This window comes from Bicyclus anynana, chromosome 16, assembly GCF_947172395.1.
Source record: "Bicyclus anynana chromosome 16, ilBicAnyn1.1, whole genome shotgun sequence".
NCBI classification, from domain to species: Eukaryota; Metazoa; Arthropoda; class Insecta; order Lepidoptera; family Nymphalidae; genus Bicyclus; species Bicyclus anynana.
This window is the reverse complement of record NC_069098.1, coordinates 13102307-13121332: the sequence shown is the minus strand read 5'-3', so window position 1 is coordinate 13121332 and position 19026 is coordinate 13102307. Positions and strand designations below refer to the sequence as shown.

General features: G+C 35.0%; 1 protein-coding gene across 1 annotated transcript in view; it reads left to right on the top strand.

The window, feature by feature from the left end:
- Nucleotides 1-187: 187 nt before the first annotated feature.
- Nucleotides 188-19026, top strand: part of LOC112057810 (uncharacterized) — a 44385-nt gene continuing 25546 nt past the window's right edge. The window contains exons 1-13 of the mRNA XM_052886335.1: nt 188-625; nt 3516-3685; nt 5838-5998; nt 7603-8015; nt 8783-9006; nt 9232-9334; nt 9415-9542; nt 10289-10579; nt 11890-12177; nt 12766-13265; nt 13958-14141; nt 17137-17332; nt 17916-18682. Of these exons, the coding sequence (XP_052742295.1) occupies nt 583-625; nt 3516-3685; nt 5838-5998; nt 7603-8015; nt 8783-9006; nt 9232-9334; nt 9415-9542; nt 10289-10579; nt 11890-12177; nt 12766-13265; nt 13958-14141; nt 17137-17332; nt 17916-18682 (3468 nt within the window). The 5' untranslated portion in view covers nt 188-582. The remainder of the gene's footprint in view (nt 626-3515; nt 3686-5837; nt 5999-7602; nt 8016-8782; nt 9007-9231; nt 9335-9414; nt 9543-10288; nt 10580-11889; nt 12178-12765; nt 13266-13957; nt 14142-17136; nt 17333-17915; nt 18683-19026) is intronic.

Sequence of the window (19026 nt, the reverse complement as noted above, 5' to 3'; positions counted from 1 at the left end):
ACGATGCCGTGTAGAAACCGAAAGGGGTGTGGATTTTCATCCTCCTCCTAACAAGTTAGCCCGCTTCCATCTTAGAGTGCATCATCACTTACCATCAGGTGAGATTGTAGTCAAGGGCTAACTTGTAAAGAATAAAAAAAAAAAAAAAATCTTTTTAAAAACTATAACAATAGAAACAAAAGGATTGTGTATTTAATGAGTACATACAGTAATTATAGGGTTAGGCCATAGTTAGCGGTTTCCCTAATGATGGTTTTGTTGATTTATTAGTGTAACTGTGCGCCATTTTGCGTAATATATGGTTATTCGGATCAGTCGTTAAAAGCGGATGTAGCTATATTAAAGTTACACTACATCATACAACACTTGGATGGGTAACACCATCTATTCGCGCATATATATTTTATTATTATAGTTTATATATTTAATGATTTTATACCGAAAATGTCAGTAGTGATTAGTGTAATGACATAATATTATAATTATAGAAATGTAATAAATAATTAATTGCATATGTAATAAAGTGTATTTTTCAACATTTTTTTAGTGGTTGGTTATTTAAATAAGTATTGTATTACAATAATGACGAAAGTTATTTTTAAAATTAACGGAGTTCAATACGAGGGTAAGTATTCATAATATTTACATATTTTTCTTCCCTTTTATTTATTTTTCCTTTTTTTAAATGTAGAACAATGTTAATAAAATATAAAAGAAAACTATTAAAAAATTATAAATAGATATTATTATTATTATTTACATAATTATTACTATTAAACAAATTCCTCCACCGCGTCTACGTGTCTGTCTGATCGGGATAAAATCAAAAACTACTAAACGGTTTTTATGCGATTTTCAACAATAGATTCAGTGATTTATGAAGATATTTTTCGTGTATAATTTGTAAAATTTTGTTTTTAATTCATTGAAATATATAGTAAAAAGAACTACGTTTATTAATTCAAGTAGTTTTAGTTTACTGAACGTAAACGTTTTTGAACGAAACGTAAAGTTTGACTATCAACTTAATCAACATTCTCCCACCGTTAAGATAGATTTTATTGGCTTTTATGCTAATTTTTCTCCCGGAAAAGTCCATGGTACCCGCAGGTTATAAGAAAAACTAAGTGCGTTCACTAGGTTATACTAGACCCCACGCCACGAAACAAGTCCCGTAGACGCGGCGCTAATGTCTTAATGGCACTTATTGTCATTTGGTAATGGTGGTCTAATAGGGATTATGACAATTTTTTAAATTATATATAAATTAAGAGTATGCAAATAGTAAAGCAATTTTGTAAAAGTAACAGGGTATCTGCGATCATTACTTTCAGAGCTACAGGGATTTAAAGAGTCAGACTTGCGGCGCTGCCGCGGATCCCTGAAAAACGCCCCATACAAAATGGCAAGAACTAATGACGTCGTAGGTACATAATGATCGTTAGATTTGTATAGGCATTGAAACAAAATTACTAATATCTTTGTTATTTGTGCGTTTATGTTTATTGTTTACTTATTAAAAAATGTCACATTTAATGTAAGGAAGCTAAAACTGTATGAATTTTCATCTAATTACGATAAAAGATTTTTTATGGATTTTTAAATTTTATAATCTTATTTATTTTGCAAATATCCAGACAATCTTTGCTTTTTATGTATAAATTAGATAACATTGGCCTTATTTACCCGAATTTATCATAAAAATTAATATATTCAAACCTAGTCATCATCCCCATAGTCATTTGTGTAAGGCGCTGTCAATTTTAGTTCAGGTTTTAGCCGAGAGACTTCTTTCGTGGCGCGGAGTCTATACAATGATATTTATAATTACCGATGTTGTGTAACATTTGTTATGTTCTAAAGTTCATATTATTCTGCTACAAGGTGAACATGTTAGTAACCTTTTAAAGTTTAAACATTTCTATATTTGTCTTGTAAATCTATACTAATGTTATAAAGAGGTAAAGTTTGTGGTATCTTAGGGGTAATCTCTGAATCTATTGAAACAAATTTGAAAATTCTTTTATCAATAGAAAATCATGTTGTTTGTGAGTGTCATTTAGCTGTCGTATTCTGACAGGAAAGGGTACTACGCGGGTAGACCCGCAGGGCGTCGTTTTACTTAATATTCCAAAATTATACACCAGCCTCAATAGTTATACGGTAAAGGGGCCCCTTACGTGTGAAAGCAATAATTAGTAAAATATAATTCACAACCTAACTCTTCCTTTCAAAGCTTCCCGAAAAAAAAAAACTGCCTTTATGCCTTTTCACTTCAGGAATAAATAAAGTAAAAAAAAAACAATCTGATTTTTCTCAGGTCCGGTCCTACATAGATTTAGTCACTGTCATATGTATTTTAAAGAAGCATTTCTGTTTCTTTTGTGAAAAAATCTTTATCCTTCGTTTGGCCCCCCCAACTAATTTTGATATTGGGCACGCTACATCACTGCTCAACGCCGAGAGATCGTAGATTCGATTCCCGCCCTCTGTTCTATTGCCGTACTCACTCATACACGATCTTTCCAAATTTATGAGGAACGAGGAAAAAAAATTAAAACAAACATACTTAGACTAATAACCATAAAAACTCGCAACACCTAACAAATTAGTGGGGCTAAATTAGCCCCCATCTCCAAAGTTAAAAAAATAATACTTTTGAAAATAGTATATGAAATAAAGAAAATGTTATATTTACTTAAATATTATGCCAAACATCACAATTTCTCCTAATATGCTCAGAATATTGTCCTGGGACAATACCCTGCGATGTGTGTCATAACCACAGAATATATATGTACGCATAACCCAGCTAAATAGCTAAGTAGGCATAGGCTAAAATATTATTCTACACAATAATTTAACACCTAAAGTTTTGATGAATACAAGGCGACACTTAGGCATTAATAGACCCCTCGTATGCTCTACGAAGTGTTACTTGTTTATAGGCGACAGTTTTCTACCTACTCTTACATATTATTTTAAAAAATATGTTGTACTAGGGGACTCCCGCGACTTCGTCCGCGTGGAATTCAGTTTTTCATAAATCCCTGGGGAACCATGAATTTTTCCAGGATGAAAAGTATATGTGTTAATCCAGAGTAAAATCTATTTCCATTCCAAATTTCAGCCAAATCCCTTCAGTAGCCGCAACACAAAGGAGGAACAAACATACACGCTTACACACAAACTTTAAAGATTTTTATTTCTCCAAAAAAAACATTTAACTCTACGTTCAAAGGGCCTAATGGAAATTTGATACTGTTACTGTCCCGTAACGTTAACGCGAATTTCTAAGGAATTGAAATAGCGCCATCTAGTGGCACCACTACACAAATGTTGCAATTCCATATAAATTTGCGTTTACGTCAACGTGATAGTAACAGTATGAAAATATTGAAAACTCCCACTAGGCACACTGTTCACAAACTGTTCGTTCAACTGTACGTTCACAAACTTTCGCATTTATATATTAGTGTGATGTGATGTGATGTGATCTGTCATTGCTATTGCAGCGGACGGCAAGTACAGTCCCGATGTGAGTTTGAATGAATACATCCGCACGGTAGCGGATCTCCGCGGCACGAAGGCGATGTGCCACGAAGGCGGATGCGGCGCTTGCGTGGTTTCCGTCCGCGCGGCATCGCCGCCTACCAATGAAGTGAAAACTTTCGCTGTCAACTCTGTGAGTAAACGCGCTACGAAACAAGTCCCGGTGACGCGGCGCTAATGTCTTAATGGCACTCATTGTCATTAGGTAATGGCGGTCTTGCTTGATGTCGTCAGTCCACCTAGTGAGAGGTCGACAAACACTGCGTGCTCTATACCTAGTGCGAAGTCTTCAAACCAGCACCTTGAGATCCCAATGTCGGGCTTCGAGCTACGTGCCACGCCCATTGCCATCTCAGCATCGCGACTCTTTGAGCTATGTCGGTGACTTTGGTTCTTCTGCGGATCTCCACATTTCTGATTCGATCACGCAGACATACAACGAGCATATCTCGTTCAATCGCTTTCTGTGTGTTTGTGTGTGTGTACATTTGTATGTACTTTACAATCACAGATTAATCAATAATACACAGATGGAGCGTACGTAACACCACGGTGTAGTACCCGTCACAAATACAAAATTCAAAAACTAATACATTCTCGAATCAGTACGACAGGAACCGGATAAGATGGAGTATTTTTTTATTGGTTATTATTGATTATTATATTTATTTACGTAATTGTTGTTAGTGTTAATTTTTTAAATAAAAATTTAGAAAAAAGTTTGTATATGCGGAGAAGACAAAAAAAAAACAAAAGTCACGTGACTTTTGTTTTTTTTTATTGGTTTCACCGGCTTCAGCACGTAGTTCGTAAAGACTCACTCTGGTTACTTTGTGTTTATAATTATGTGTTGTGTTTACAATTATGTTTATTTATTAGATCTTAGTTGATGCTTATCGAATAAAAAGCAAATATAAAAACGTAGTTTTTTAAAAAAAAACAAAAGTCACGTGACTTTTGTTTTTTTTTATTGGTTTCACCGGCTTCAGCACGTAGTTTGTAAAGACTCACTCTGGTTACTTTGTGTTTACAATTATGTATTGTGAGCTAATACAACCAATGCCAAGGTGTTTTCCGAAAGCAGAACGACTATAATTATCTACTACCATAGAAATAGAAAAACTACGTTTTTTGTTAGCTTTATATTCGATAAGCATCAACCAAGGTCTAATAAATAAAGACTGTTTAGGATAAGATCATCATTAAAAACGTATTTAACAGTGACTACAAATGCCTATTTTTTACCCTACTCGTACTGCCTGCTTGAGTTTTTGCTGAGTTTAAATATGTTAGATTTAAATAGGTATGTACATACAGCGCCCGCCCGAAGTAAATTTTAAAATGGAGCGAGATCCAATTATGTCGCCTATCCTGTTTGTTCCTAATAATAAGTAGATACCTTTACCAATTTATGAGTGTAAACTAAGAATGGAACGCGAAGATCTCGACCATGTCACCACTTGAAATCAGGCGCAGTACCGTCCACGGTTGAGTAGGATTATCATTTAGGCGCCCTCTAGGATTTGGCGCCTGGAGCGACTGCTCCGTTCGCCGTATGGACGAGCGGGCCATGTGTACATAATATTATGCTTTTTCCTTTGCACGCTTTGCGCTTAACCTTTTGATGGATTTTCGACGGCCTCCGTGGCGCAGTGATATGCGCTATGGATTTACAAAACGGAGGTCCTGGGTCCCCAGCATGCTTTGCAATACATTTAGCCAGTCATCAAGCAATCATTTTTAGCAAATAATTTTCTCCATTACGACGAAAGTAATTAAAATAATATAACCTATAGTATATCTATTCCAATTTGGCTGAAAATGAAAACCAAAATCGGCTGGTGGTAGGCTTCGGCTGTGGCTACCACCCTACCGACTAAGACGTACCGCCAAGCGATTTAGCGTTCCGGTACGATGTCGTGTAGAAACTGAAAGTGGCGTGGATTTCATCCTCCTCCTAACAAGTTAGCCCGCTTTCATCTTAGATTGCATCATCACTTACCATCAGGTGAGATTGTCAAGGGCTAACTTGTAAAGAATGAAAAAAAAACAAATAAATTACTTCAATCACACACAACGCAGCACGCACACAACCACACATCGCAGGGTATTGTCCTGGATGTCCTAGTGTACTGGAGATATTGTGATGTGTGGCATAATTTCGAAATGAACGCATTTTTCTTTTCTCTTTCTTTCTTTAACGCGAACATATACCTACACAAACTTTCACCTTGTGTGAATTTCATAATTGTATGACAAAATTAATTTTTACTTGTCAATTCCAGTGTCTTGTGTCGGTCCTATCATGCCACGGTTGGGAAGTAACGACGGTCGAAGGCATCGGAAATCGGACTACCGGGTATCATGAAGTCCAGAGTCGTTTAGCGAAATTTAATGGCACCCAATGCGGTTACTGTACGCCTGGATGGGTTATGAATATGTATAGGTAATTATTTTTATGGTGTGCAGGTTTCCTCACGATGTTTTTCCTTTAACGCATAAAATAGGTGATATTTAAATTCTTAAAACTTCTGAAAAGTTTGAGGTGAATGCTCGATCACGATTCGAACCTACGAATCGAAGGAACAGGTCATATCCACTGGGTTATCATGACTCTGTACCACCTAAAGACAATTTAAAGTATCAATAAATTATATAAAATTGTAACAAAAGGAGATGGTCCATTTCAGGTCCACTGTTGTACCCCGTATCATTAAGATTACAAAAAAATACAAGGAATTTATTAAAATTTAAATATAAAGAAATAAATAAAATTAAAACCCAAGTTTTTGAGTTATAACAAGATGGCGCCCTTAAAGCAACTATGACATGACAATTGACAGTAAACGTCAAATCGATTACTGCATTGAAAACGTCATCAATCCGCCATGATTACCTGTAGTACTGTTGCATTTCTTGGGAGAATTAATATTATTTCGAAAGAATTAAAAGAAATAAATTTGTAGATTTGTATAATCAAAAATAGTTAAAAAAAATATTTTCTTTTATTTCCGCTGGGGTACAATGACTTATCCTGGGTTTTTAAATTTTATTGGAAATTAAATTGGAATTTGGAATAGAATAGAAATCATTTATTTGTTAACACAACACATACCTACATAATAACTTAAAACTAATACATACAAAAAAAAAAAAAAAAAATTAATCTCAAAGGCTAGCAAACACAAAAGAAAAGAAAAATTTGAAAAAAAAGGAAAAAAAAAAAAGAAATATAGCATTAATTGTTTATTATTAATTAATAATTAATAATTGATATAACTATTAATTAATAATTAATAATTAATAATTGCCACAGTCTGCTTTTTGGCAATCTAACAAATACAGTCGAAAAATTTTCTTAAAAGTAAATTTAGATTTTACCTCCCGAATTTTGGACCATCTCCTTTATATTAAACTCTTAGCTATCCGAAATAGCAATTAATATACAAAATTGACATTCCGATTCTTTCGCTGTTCCCTTGGTGTGTTTTTAATCTTCTTTTGCCTTTAAACCAGCTTATAAAATTTATGAGATTTCATTTCTTAAATTTGATCTATGTCGACTCTAATCTTAGTGTAAAAATGTAAATAAATTGACAGTTCACTTGATTTCAATAATTCAATAATCTAAACTTCTATACTAATTTTATAAAGAGATATGATTTGATTTTTGTTTGTTTCAATTGTTGTTTTGTGTGTAACAAATAGGCTCCAACCTGTCTTAATATTTTTTTTTATTGATCGAAAGGTATTAACATTATCGGCAGTGGCGTGCACTCCATAACTGCAAAAATGCACTGCCTACCCTGAGTAGTCATTACTAACCTGCTTAGGAGAAGGAATTTACCATTTTGTAACCAAATTTTACATGTATGCATACCCTAGTTAAAGACCCTGTGCACACCCCTATATTTATCGGTTATATAACATAGACAAGGTATTAATCCTAATGAATGGGAATTAATGGGAGCTACACGGGTGAAACTGCGGGGGCTCTGCTAGTGTCATGGTAAGATATCCTTCGTTTTACAATGGACATTTTATTTTCAGCTTGTACACAGCAAAAAATAAAAATTTAACTGCAGAGGAAGTAGAAAACTCATTCGCAAGCAACATGTGCAGATGCACTGGTTACCGACCAATAGCGGATGCCTTCAAAAGCTTTGCAAGTGACGCTGATGATTATCTCAAAAACAAGCTAATTGATTTAGAAGACATGGCTGTTTTTAAATGCTGCGGAGTTAAATGTAAAGAAAATTGTAAACATAATAAAAAATTAACACAAAAAGTAAACGGAAAATATCACAAGGAAGATTGGTGTGTTATTGAAAATAGTAAAAATGATATTCTTATATTAAAAGGTGCAAATTATAACTGGTTTAAATTGTTCAAATTGTGTGATGTTTTCAAAACAATAGCCCAATGTGATGATTACAAATTAATAGCTGGAAATACAGGACAAGGTATATTATTATACGTAACTTTTTGGACCGAGAGCCTGCGGTGTCTAGACATACTTTATTTAATGTAGGCTGAAAATTCGTCAGCCTATTCTCCTATGTCCGTACGGTAGCCAATTATGGAGTTTGAACTGTGGTGGCTAAGGAACCAGGTCTCAAATCCTCAATCGTCCAAATGACTACTATATTTACTAGACACTAAGCTGTGTGCTAACTCTTTGCTAGAAACCCTTGAAGTTTAACTTTTAACAGTGTTTTCCAAAGAGTTGCTGCAAAGTTATGTAACTGGTGATAGGGAATATGATTTCTTATATTATGTCGAATTATTCACAGTAAAAGTAAACAATACGCTTTATTTAAGATAGCAGGTATTAAGTGTCCTGACCCTCAATAACATGAGAAATACTGTCCCAAAACGCCAATCACTTTCCTTCGCGACAACCCTTCGAAAAACACTGTTAAAGATTAAATAGATATTTAAATATCTCTAGTGAAGCGTTGTCTTAAAGCTAACAGAATGGCGAATGGAGACATGATTTCTCATGATATAAAGACATAAAACGTATTTTTTTGAATGTATATTTTTCTGCTTTATTTTAAAATGAATAATTTCTTTAAATAGAAAATATCAAAGTCATCATGGTTCAAACTCCATAATTGGCTACCGCTACTTATCTATGGTAGGAGCAAAGGCTAACGAAATTCCAGGCTTCCTAAAATTCCTATTATATTAAAATGTTCATTGTTCTTGATGGCTGAATTAATTTTAGGAGTGTATCACATAACTGAATATCCGAAATACGTAATAGATATATTCAGTGTATCAGAACTGAAAGGACATATTTTGGACGTAAATCTAATATTGGGAGCTGGTATGCCGTTGACGGAAATGATGGAGGTTTTTCAAAAACTGTCCACAGAAAACGAAAATTTCGCTTATTTGAAAGAATTGTATGATCATTTGGATTTAGTGGCCCATATTCCAGTACGGAACGTAAGTACAAATATTAAAATTTAAATAAACACAGATTTATTTACAAACGCAAAACAAGATGAAAATTTTGTTTAAAATGTATCAGAAAAGCTTAACTTGATTTATAATATAAATTACTTAAAATGATTGATTCTAGTCATGCAAGGTATTTTACATGGGTTTTATTATTCAAAATAAAAATTTTATATTTCAATTGATTTCAATTAATATGATCATTCATTTCAGATTGGCACAATCGGAGGAAATCTATACCTAAAGCACCTAAATAATGAATTTCCTTCCGATCTCTTTTTGCTTTTTGAAACGGTTGGAGGAATGATAACAATAGGTAAGATTAACAAAAGCTTACAAACGAAATCTCAACAAATAAATAATTAAATTAACATTCTTTACTTCATTTATTTTTAGCTGAAGAATCTAACAAATTTTGCAAAATAACTTTATCGGAATTTTTAAAATACGATATGAAAAGAAAAGTGATCCTAAACGTAATGCTACCACCATTATCAAGTACAAGTAAAATCAAAACTTACAAGGTAATACGATATTTTAATATTAATCGATGAACCTTTTTTAGAGAACAAAAATGAAATAACAATAATAATAAAATTATAAGTCTCATTACCTAATGGTCTAAGATCCGACATTAGTTACATATACCCTCATCTGTTATTATAAGTGATAAGAAATAAATGATAAACAATATTCACAGGGACACATTGCAAGTAGGTTGCCTAGTTAAATTGCGGATTGCACATTTTTATACAAAATCTAGGAAACCATGAACTAGATCAAAGCCAACTTAATACAGTTAATAAGAATAAAATAAGCTTTCATTTGACATATTAGATGACTATTAATAACTGATGAGGGCATTTGTATAACAATATTTAAATGTTAATATTGGCAACCCCACAATTGCAGCGTGGAAGCAGGCAATCTTTACATTTTCAATTATGTAGGGTATATTCTTTTAACTAGTGTACGGTTTTTATTAATTAAGCAAAGAGTGAAATAGATTAAATAAATTTAAAAAAAAATCACTTAATACTCACCGGGTGAAATTTTACTCGGCAACCTATGTGCAATATGTCAATATAAATATTATCTATCATTTATTTCTTGTCCTAAATGAATAACAGATGAGGATATTTATTGCTAATGCCGGATCTTGTACTATAAGCTAGCCAAGTAATATCGCAGTGTTGTCAGCTATTAATTTTATGTGTCTCATATAAAAGGCATGTAGAATACTTAACTAATAATGATATTACTTTTACAGATTATGCCTCGATCTCAAAACGCTCATGCGATTCTCAACGCCGGTGTTTTGTTTAAATTTAAACAAAATCTAAACGTAATTGAAAAAGCTACAATTGTTTACGGTGGTGTGTCACCTGACTTTGTTCATGCCAATAAAACAGAAGAAGTTTTAGTCAACCAAGATCCTTTTACTGACGAAACGTTACAAATAGCTTTGAAAAGTTTACAAGAAGAAATTGATCCCGTGGAAGCGCCTCCAGAACCGTCCACAAAATATAGAAAATTACTTGCTTTAGCTCTGTTTTATAAGGTTAGTAGGGTTACAACATGATTAAGAAAGTAAGAAGTAGATACTTTATTGCACCCAAAATTACAAAAGAAAAAGCATGTAAATGCATTGAGAGACGTGATAGCCCAGTGGATATGACCTCTGCCTCCGGAGTCGGAGGTTCGAATCCGGCCCGGGGCATGCACCTCCAACTTTTCAGTTGTGTGCATTTTAAGAAATTAAATATCACGTTTCTCAAACGGTGAAGGAAAACATTGTGAGGAAACCTGCACATAAGATAATTTTCTTAATTCTCTGAGTGTGTGAAGTCTGCCAATCCGCATTGGGTCAGCGTGGTGAACTATTGGCCTAACCCCTCTCATTCTGAGAGGAGACTCGAGCTTAGCAGTGAGCCGAATATGGGTTGATAATGATGAAGCATGGAAAGGTGGCCTTATTGCTATAAGCAATCTCTACCAGGGAACCCCTGACGAAAGGACTGAAGAAAGAGCGGGAAGGTGCAATATATTATTAGCCTATTGGTTTGCATATTTTGTCTATGGACGTTTATTCTGGGAATCTGAATTTGAGAATAGCGACTCCGATATTACCAAATGTATTTTCTCCTTTTGCCTTTTTTAACTTACCCAGGATTATCGTTGTAATACTTAGTGTATAAACTTTAAAATCCATCGTTTTTTTCTATTCTTGTGTGAATTACAAAAATAACTGAATCAATAGTTTATAAGATGCGGCAAATAAATACATTATTCATGTAATCATGATATTTGGTTTGGAATACGAAGAATACTATCCGTAAGACCCAGATGTTACTGTTTAAGAATATTTTATAGAAGCATTCAGAAATAAACGATTTTCTTTAAATTATTTAGATTTTGATATATTTTATAATATAATACTAATAATACTTTGCGTATGAAACTTTAAAATCCCTCCCTTTATTCTATACTTGTGTGAATTAAAAAAATAACTGAATGAATCATTTATAATTAAATACATTTACTCTTTAAAGTAAATGTTGCATTTATAACTCTAATTAATTTCAAGCATATTAATTGATTATGAAACAACGGCTAAAACTCACGTGATATAAGGTCGGAGTATGCCAGACTCGTTTCGAATCCATACGGGGCCCTTAGTCATGGTTCTTGCATCGCGGCACGATCCAAACTGCGAAGCGGCTGCGCGACGCGCTGCTGCTCGCTTTGCGCGCTGGGAGAGGGGTTGAGTGGGCATACTCCGACGTAATATCACGTGAGTTTTAGCCGTTGTTTCATAATCAATTAATATGAATAACTTTCACGATAGTTTAAATTCTAAAATAATTTCAGGCAGTTTTAAGTCTGTGCCCTGAAGGAAACATTAACGCGAATTACCGTTCTGGCGGGTCGGCAATCAAACGACACACTTCAAAAGGGACGCAAACATATGACACAGATGAGGCCATATGGCCACTGAACAAACCAGTGCCGAAGTTAGAAGCATTGGTCCAATGTAGCGGAGAGGCGACCTTCGCAAATGATCTGTCAAGTCAAACAAACGAAGTGTATGGAGCGTTCGTTACTGCGGACGTCATACCCGGTAGTGTATTGGCCGGTTTTGATTGTACTGAAGCTTTGGTAAGTCTACATATTGTTAGCTTAGCGCTGTTACTAAACATATGTTTAGTTCTATGGTCCAACATGGTAACATGTCTTGCATCTGAGTAGAATTTACAATAGGCTTTCAAATTTTTTTACAAGTTCTTAAAATATCCTTGTTTAAATAAAAGAAACTTATGTTTTCTCCCGTGTTCCAAAATGGTGTTTCTGTGTAATTATTTTACCATGAATTAGAATACAACAGAACAAAACAGAACCAAACAGGACAGGGAGAGGCAACTTTAATTATTTTCTTAGTGTAGACTCTCATAGAGACAGTCAATTCACAAAACATTATATTACTCGTAAATTATTTTCGCAGAGTAGTCTATAATCTTCCCAGATAGGTAATACTTCTTTCTTGTGGACAAACCCGTATATTTTCCAAATTAGTAAAATAACATTTCGTGAGGACACCTGCACACCTGAAAATTGTCTTAATTCTCTGCGTGGTTGACTACTGGCCTACCCCCTCTCATTCTGAGAAAAGACTCGACCTCAGCAGTGTGCCGAATATGGGTTGATAATGATGATCACAATAACACTTTATTCGGATTCATTTTGCAGAAAATCCCAGGCGTCACAGCATTCTATACTGCCAAAGATATACCAGGGAAGAACAACTTCACCCCTACAAATATTTCCATTGTACGATCAGAAGAAGAAATCTTATGCGACCATGAAGTAAAATTTTACGGACAACCAGTTGCAATTATAGTGGCCAATAGAGAAAAAATTGCCAACCGTGCCGCTAAGTTAGTCAAAGTGAAATATGAATCAACGCCGTCTAAAAAACCATTATTAACAGTTAAAAGTGTTTTATCATCACCAGAGAAGAGTAACAGAGTGTCTAACGATCAAGTTGTTGAGCCAACTGACGTTGGTCATGATACTAAGAAAGTGATAAGTGATGAACTAGATTTTGGAACCCAATATCATTATTACATGGAGCCACAGACGTGTGTAACTGTGCCCACAGAGAATGGATTAGATGTTTACTCGTCGACACAGTGGCTAGATTTAACAAGTGTTGCTGTGGCACAGTGCCTAAATGTTCCCGTTAATAGGTAAACTTTAATAACAGCATTTTTCAATATGTATGAAAAAAGTACTGAAAATACAAATTGGTTTTTATACTTTGGACTCAGCAATATTATGTATACCTACATACATTTTATAATTGAATGTTTTTATAATATAAAAAATTAAGACAACATAAGTTTCTGGGTTATCTAATGTACTAATAGTTAGTTTAAATGTATGAAACTACATATAAACTATCAGTTAGTAAGGATTCATAATGAAGCCAAAAATTTCTGATTTATTTTGAAACATAGTGATGGATCTGACGACAAAAATTTGTTTTTCTCCTGGAAAAGCGACGAAAAACATGGATACGTAATATTGTGTTAAAAGTAATTTCTGGAATGATTTAAATGTAACTAATATAATATTTTGCATGCCAATCGGGCGTGATACAGAACAGATTATATTTATTTATTAAGACCTTGTAAACTGTATCAGCAAATAAAGGATTTGATTTGATTTGACGTTGATAAGTTTGTAAAAAAGCGTTGAATTCGAAGCGACAATGAGTTTAATAGATCAAACCAACAACATCATTCAACAATGTACAAAAATACAGTCACATCGTACTTATTGAATTTGTCAAAAATTTAACGAATTATGATGATGATGATGATGATGATGATGATGATGATGATGATGATGATGATGATTATGATTGTATATGTTTCAGTGTAAATGTGATAGTAAGAAGAGTAGGCGGTGCGTACGGTGGAAAAATAACCAGGTCAGCACAAATTGCTTGCGCATCGGCCTTGGTCTCGCACCTGCATGGCAAACCGTGCCGATTCATTCTATCCGTAGAAGAGAACATGAGAATAATAGGCAAAAGAGCTTCAACATATTGCAAATTCGAAGTAAGTATAAAAATACAGAATCAATACATTACAATAAAATTTAAAAGGCGGTCTGTGATTTCAAGATAATTATTTTCCCAAGAGCTTATAGTTATTTATATTTACACGATAAAAAAACACATTCAAGCTTTTTTTAAAAAAAACTATCTGTCTGTTTGTCCGAGCTAATCTTTAGAAAGACTGTACGAAATTTAGTGGGACTTTCACGGGCAAATAGAGTAGGTTATTGTGAAACATATATGCTACTTTATATCCCGGAAAAATCATTGGTTCCCGCGGGATTTGTGAAAAACTGAATCTCTTCTTTTGTCTCTAGACTGAATCTCTTCTTTTGCCACGTTATTTGCGAGTGTTCTATGCTCCTTATTCCCACTGGAAAGGAACGACGCGGGTGAAACCGCGGGGCATCTGCTAGAATGTAAATAGTTAAGTCTGTTTGAGTGTTATCTTTTTAAGGCTAATCCTTATTATATCTACTGTGGCTAATCTATTGAATTGATTTAACTGAGTTAGATGTTGGTTACTTTTAATCGCTTAAAAATGCAAAAAAAAATTCAAAATTCAATTGAAAAAGTAGGCTCAGTTTACAAGCACTTTTGACATGTCAGTTGACTATTTGTAAAGATTCTACCACCGGTTCGGAATGCTGGTTAGTTCATGGTTATTGCGGTATTTGTGAAAAAGAGTTTAATGTCACAAATAATAAATAACAGATCAATGTATCTAATATATAAAATTCTCGTGTCACAGTTTTCGTTGCCATACTCCTCCGAAACGGCTTGACCGATTTTGATGAAATTTTTTGTGCTTATCCGGTATCTATGAGAATAGGCCAACATCTATTTTTTATACCCCTAATTGTTTTTCGAATCGTCCGTGGGTAGGGGTAGGGTAGGGGTACGGTAGGGGTAGGGCAGGGGTAGGATAGGGGTAGTTGAAAGTTTACATCGAGTTTCACGCGGACGAAGTCGCGGGCGTCCGCTAGTATTTATATAGATTTGTAACACACGTGGATGTCAGTAGATAGTCATTGTTAACATTTATTTTCTTTGTTTATGTTTTATCCAGTTCGTTTCTCTTAAACACCTGTCACTTTTATTTAATGAAATGTCCCCAACATATTATTGTGTTGAATCCAAAAATAAGATAAACTTATTTTGCGGCTGTAAGTTGTCATACACACTCAACATATTATACTTTGATAAAAACGTATTGTTTTAGACGTATTACTGTCAACTGTGTTATTAACCCTCGATGCAAAAAGAAGGTTATAAGTTTGAGGTGTCTGTCTATATGTCTGTCTGTGGCACCATGAATTGAAGCGATTTCAATTTAATTTTTTTTGTATGAAAGGTGACTTACGGGCGAGTGTTCTTAGATATGTTTGATGAAAATCGGTTGAGCCGTTTAAAAGTTGTGGGGGTTGAAAATGGGAACAACTGAATGTCTGCAAATATACTCGAGTGGGGTCTCAAATGAAAGCGCACTGAAAGAGAATATTGATGACTTGATCGTGAGTGTAATAAATAATTTCATGACATTCGGGGGTATTTCAAAATTTTCAATTTTATGTTATTTATATAATTCTCTAATTCTCTCCGTGTAATGTAAAACTCTATAGGGCCAGGTTACTACAGAGATACCACATTCCCACCACATTGCGGAATGACGGGCTAGTTAGGCTGCATGGTGGGTCTAAGCTCCATATCATCTCTCTAATCAAAAATATAATATACTGATAACGATAAATTATAACCTAAACGATGCCTGTTTCTGTAAATTAAATGGTTCTCCTAATTCATAATATATTATTGTTTAAACGTGCTTGTAAAGTTAGATTACTTGAAATTAACTACTTAGAGTTTGCGTTCAACAAAGTTTCTTCAATCTTGATTTAACTTTTAATGTTGTAAAAGCGTTAAAAGTTAATCAAGATTTAAATAGAGCACATTTTAAATGTTTTTATGGATCTATATAGACTATGTTATTAGAAACTAACTTTAACATTTTAGATGAGATACATTTTGTCATTCATTTAATTTTTGAAAAACTAGCAGACATCATGCAGTTTTTCGCGTAATTCACGTTCCCGTAGGAATACGAAAATTAAATATAGCCTATTGCACTCAGGATAAAATACAGCCTATTGCACGGTGTACTTTCCCAACAATGAAATAACTTTTAAATTCGGTTTAGTAGTTTCGGGAGCCTATTTAATGCAAAGAAACAAACAATTAAATGTATCCTCTTTATAATACAAATACTTATAGACAAATTTGATGGCCTCCGTGTCGCAGTGGTACACGCAGTGGATTTACAAGACGGAGTTCCTGGGTTCGATCTCCGGCTGGGCTGGTTGAGCTTTTCTTGATTGGTCTTGGTCTGGCTGGTGCGAGGCTTCGGCCGTGGCTAGTTACCACACTACTGACAAAGACGTACTGCCAAGCGATTTAGCGTCCCGGTACGATGTCGTGTAGAAACCGAAAGACAAGTGGATTTTCATCCTCCTCATAACAAGCTAGCCCGCTTCCATAAGATTGCATCATCACTTGAGATTGTAGTCAAGGGCTAACTTGTAAAGTATTGAAAAAAATAAAAAAATGACTATCAGATGTTAATAATAAGGCTTAACGTCCTAAGCATAACACCATCAACTTCCCAATTTCAGTCTGAAAATTTCTTAGAAGAAAAAAACTGAGTATCTCATACAGCCTGACCCTGGATTAGAACCCAAGACTTCCAAGGCAACTTGGACCAACAAGGCAGGTGCATAGATTTTTTTTTTAAATAATATTTGCCATATCTTTTTATAATATGACCAATATTCCCAATCTCCTCCAACTAGTCGGGAAAGACTGTGCTAGGAGTGAGTACGACAATAGACCAACTAGGCGGGGATCGAACTACCACTCCTCGGTGATGACTCCAATTGCTCTTACCGTTGAGCTATTGAGGCTTTAGATTGCTCAATTTACCCCTGTCTCCTCATTTTCAGGCAGGTGTGAACGACAATGGAGAAATACAATACCTCAACATCACATACTACCAAGACAATGGATGCTCAAACAACGAGACCATATCGCCGATGACGGTGCTTCACTTCCCCAACTGCTACAACTCTAAGCGTTGGCGCATCGAGGCGTCCAGCGCTATCACTGACACACCTTCAGCTACGTGGTGCAGAGCTCCAGGTTTGCATCATCATCATCATCATCATCATCATCATCATCATCATCATCATCATGATCAGACGTAAACTGTTGATATAGGCTTGAATCGACTTTAAAAACACCACAGTCTCGATCCGGAAGCATCCAGCGGCTCCCTGCAATCTGCTTGATGTCCTCAGTGTACCTAGCAGGGTTTCGATCAATATATGCGTTTGTTTTACGTAGTGCAGAGCTCCAGGTTTAGACACACCGATAGACGCCCACTGCAGGTTATAGACTTGACTTCAAAAACACTACGTAGTGCGGCTCCCTGCAATCTGGTTGATGTCTTCAATGTACCTAGCAGGGGCTATAGGGGGTATAGTATCAATATATGCGTTTTTATTTTACGTGGTGCAGAGTTCCAGGTTTGCGTCATCATGATCATCATCACCATCACTATTAACAGCCGATAGACGTCTACTACTGGATATATACTTGGATCAACTTTAAAAACAGCTTGGCCTCGATCCATCAGCATCTCTATGTGTTCGATGTCCTCGGTCCACCTAGGTACATATTATTTTAACTTAATGTATAACTATGAAATTAATTTTTATTACAGCTTCAACAGAAGGTATTGCAGTTACAGAATATGTAATGGAAAGAATAGCGCACGCTTTAGGCAAAGACCCGATAGCTGTAAGGTTGGCTAACATGAGTAAAGAAGATAACCCAATTCCGGACCTAATAGAACAATTAAAAAAAGATTCTGATTTTGACACCAGATTGGAAGATGTAAAATTATTCAATACTAACAACAGATGGAGAAAACGAGCCCTTAAATTGATGCCGATGACTTATGATCTGTTTTACTTTGGACCTTTTAATTGTTTGATCACGATTTACCATGGCGACGGTACTGTTGCCATCACTCATGGTTGCACTGAGATGGGACAAGGCATCAATACAAAAACAGCTCAAGTCTGCGCATATGCTCTAGGTATTCCTTTAGAAAAGGTTTCAATTATGCCGAGCTCAAGTTTCACATCCCCAAATTGCATGCCAACTGGCGGTAGCATTGGCAGCGAATGCATTGCATATGCTTGTTTGAAAGCGTGTGAAATATTGATGGATAGATTGAAGCCTATACGGGAGGAACTTGGGAATCCTTCGTGGGAAGATTTAGTGCAAGAAGCATATAAACGTCAAGTGTATCTACACGCATCTTACATGTTCACTAAGGATGCGCCTGTGCAGAATTACGACATATATGGTGTTATAGCATTGGAGGTTGAAGTCGATATTCTGACTGGGAACCATGATGTATTGCGAGTTGATCTTCTTGAAGATACTGGAAGAAGTTTAAATCCTGAGATCGATGTTGGACAGGTGATTATTTTTTAATTTATTGATGTTCCACAACATACGGTATTCTAACTCCACACAATAATTGTACCAGTTAAGCCACGACTCATATGTGGTTTAATTTTGATATTCATAATGCTACGGTTACATCGTCCGTGTGTAGTGTCCGTCAATTTTAACTGAACAGTTTTTAGGGTTCCAAACGTACGTTGTAGGCATTTCTAATGATTTAGATTTAAATTTCCATTAGATAATAGATTAGATATATACACGGTCTATAAACACGAGTAACAGATAACTGGAATGCAGGAATTATTATATATTTATTTTTGAGGTATAAAATACCAACTTTACTTTATCGTCGTCAA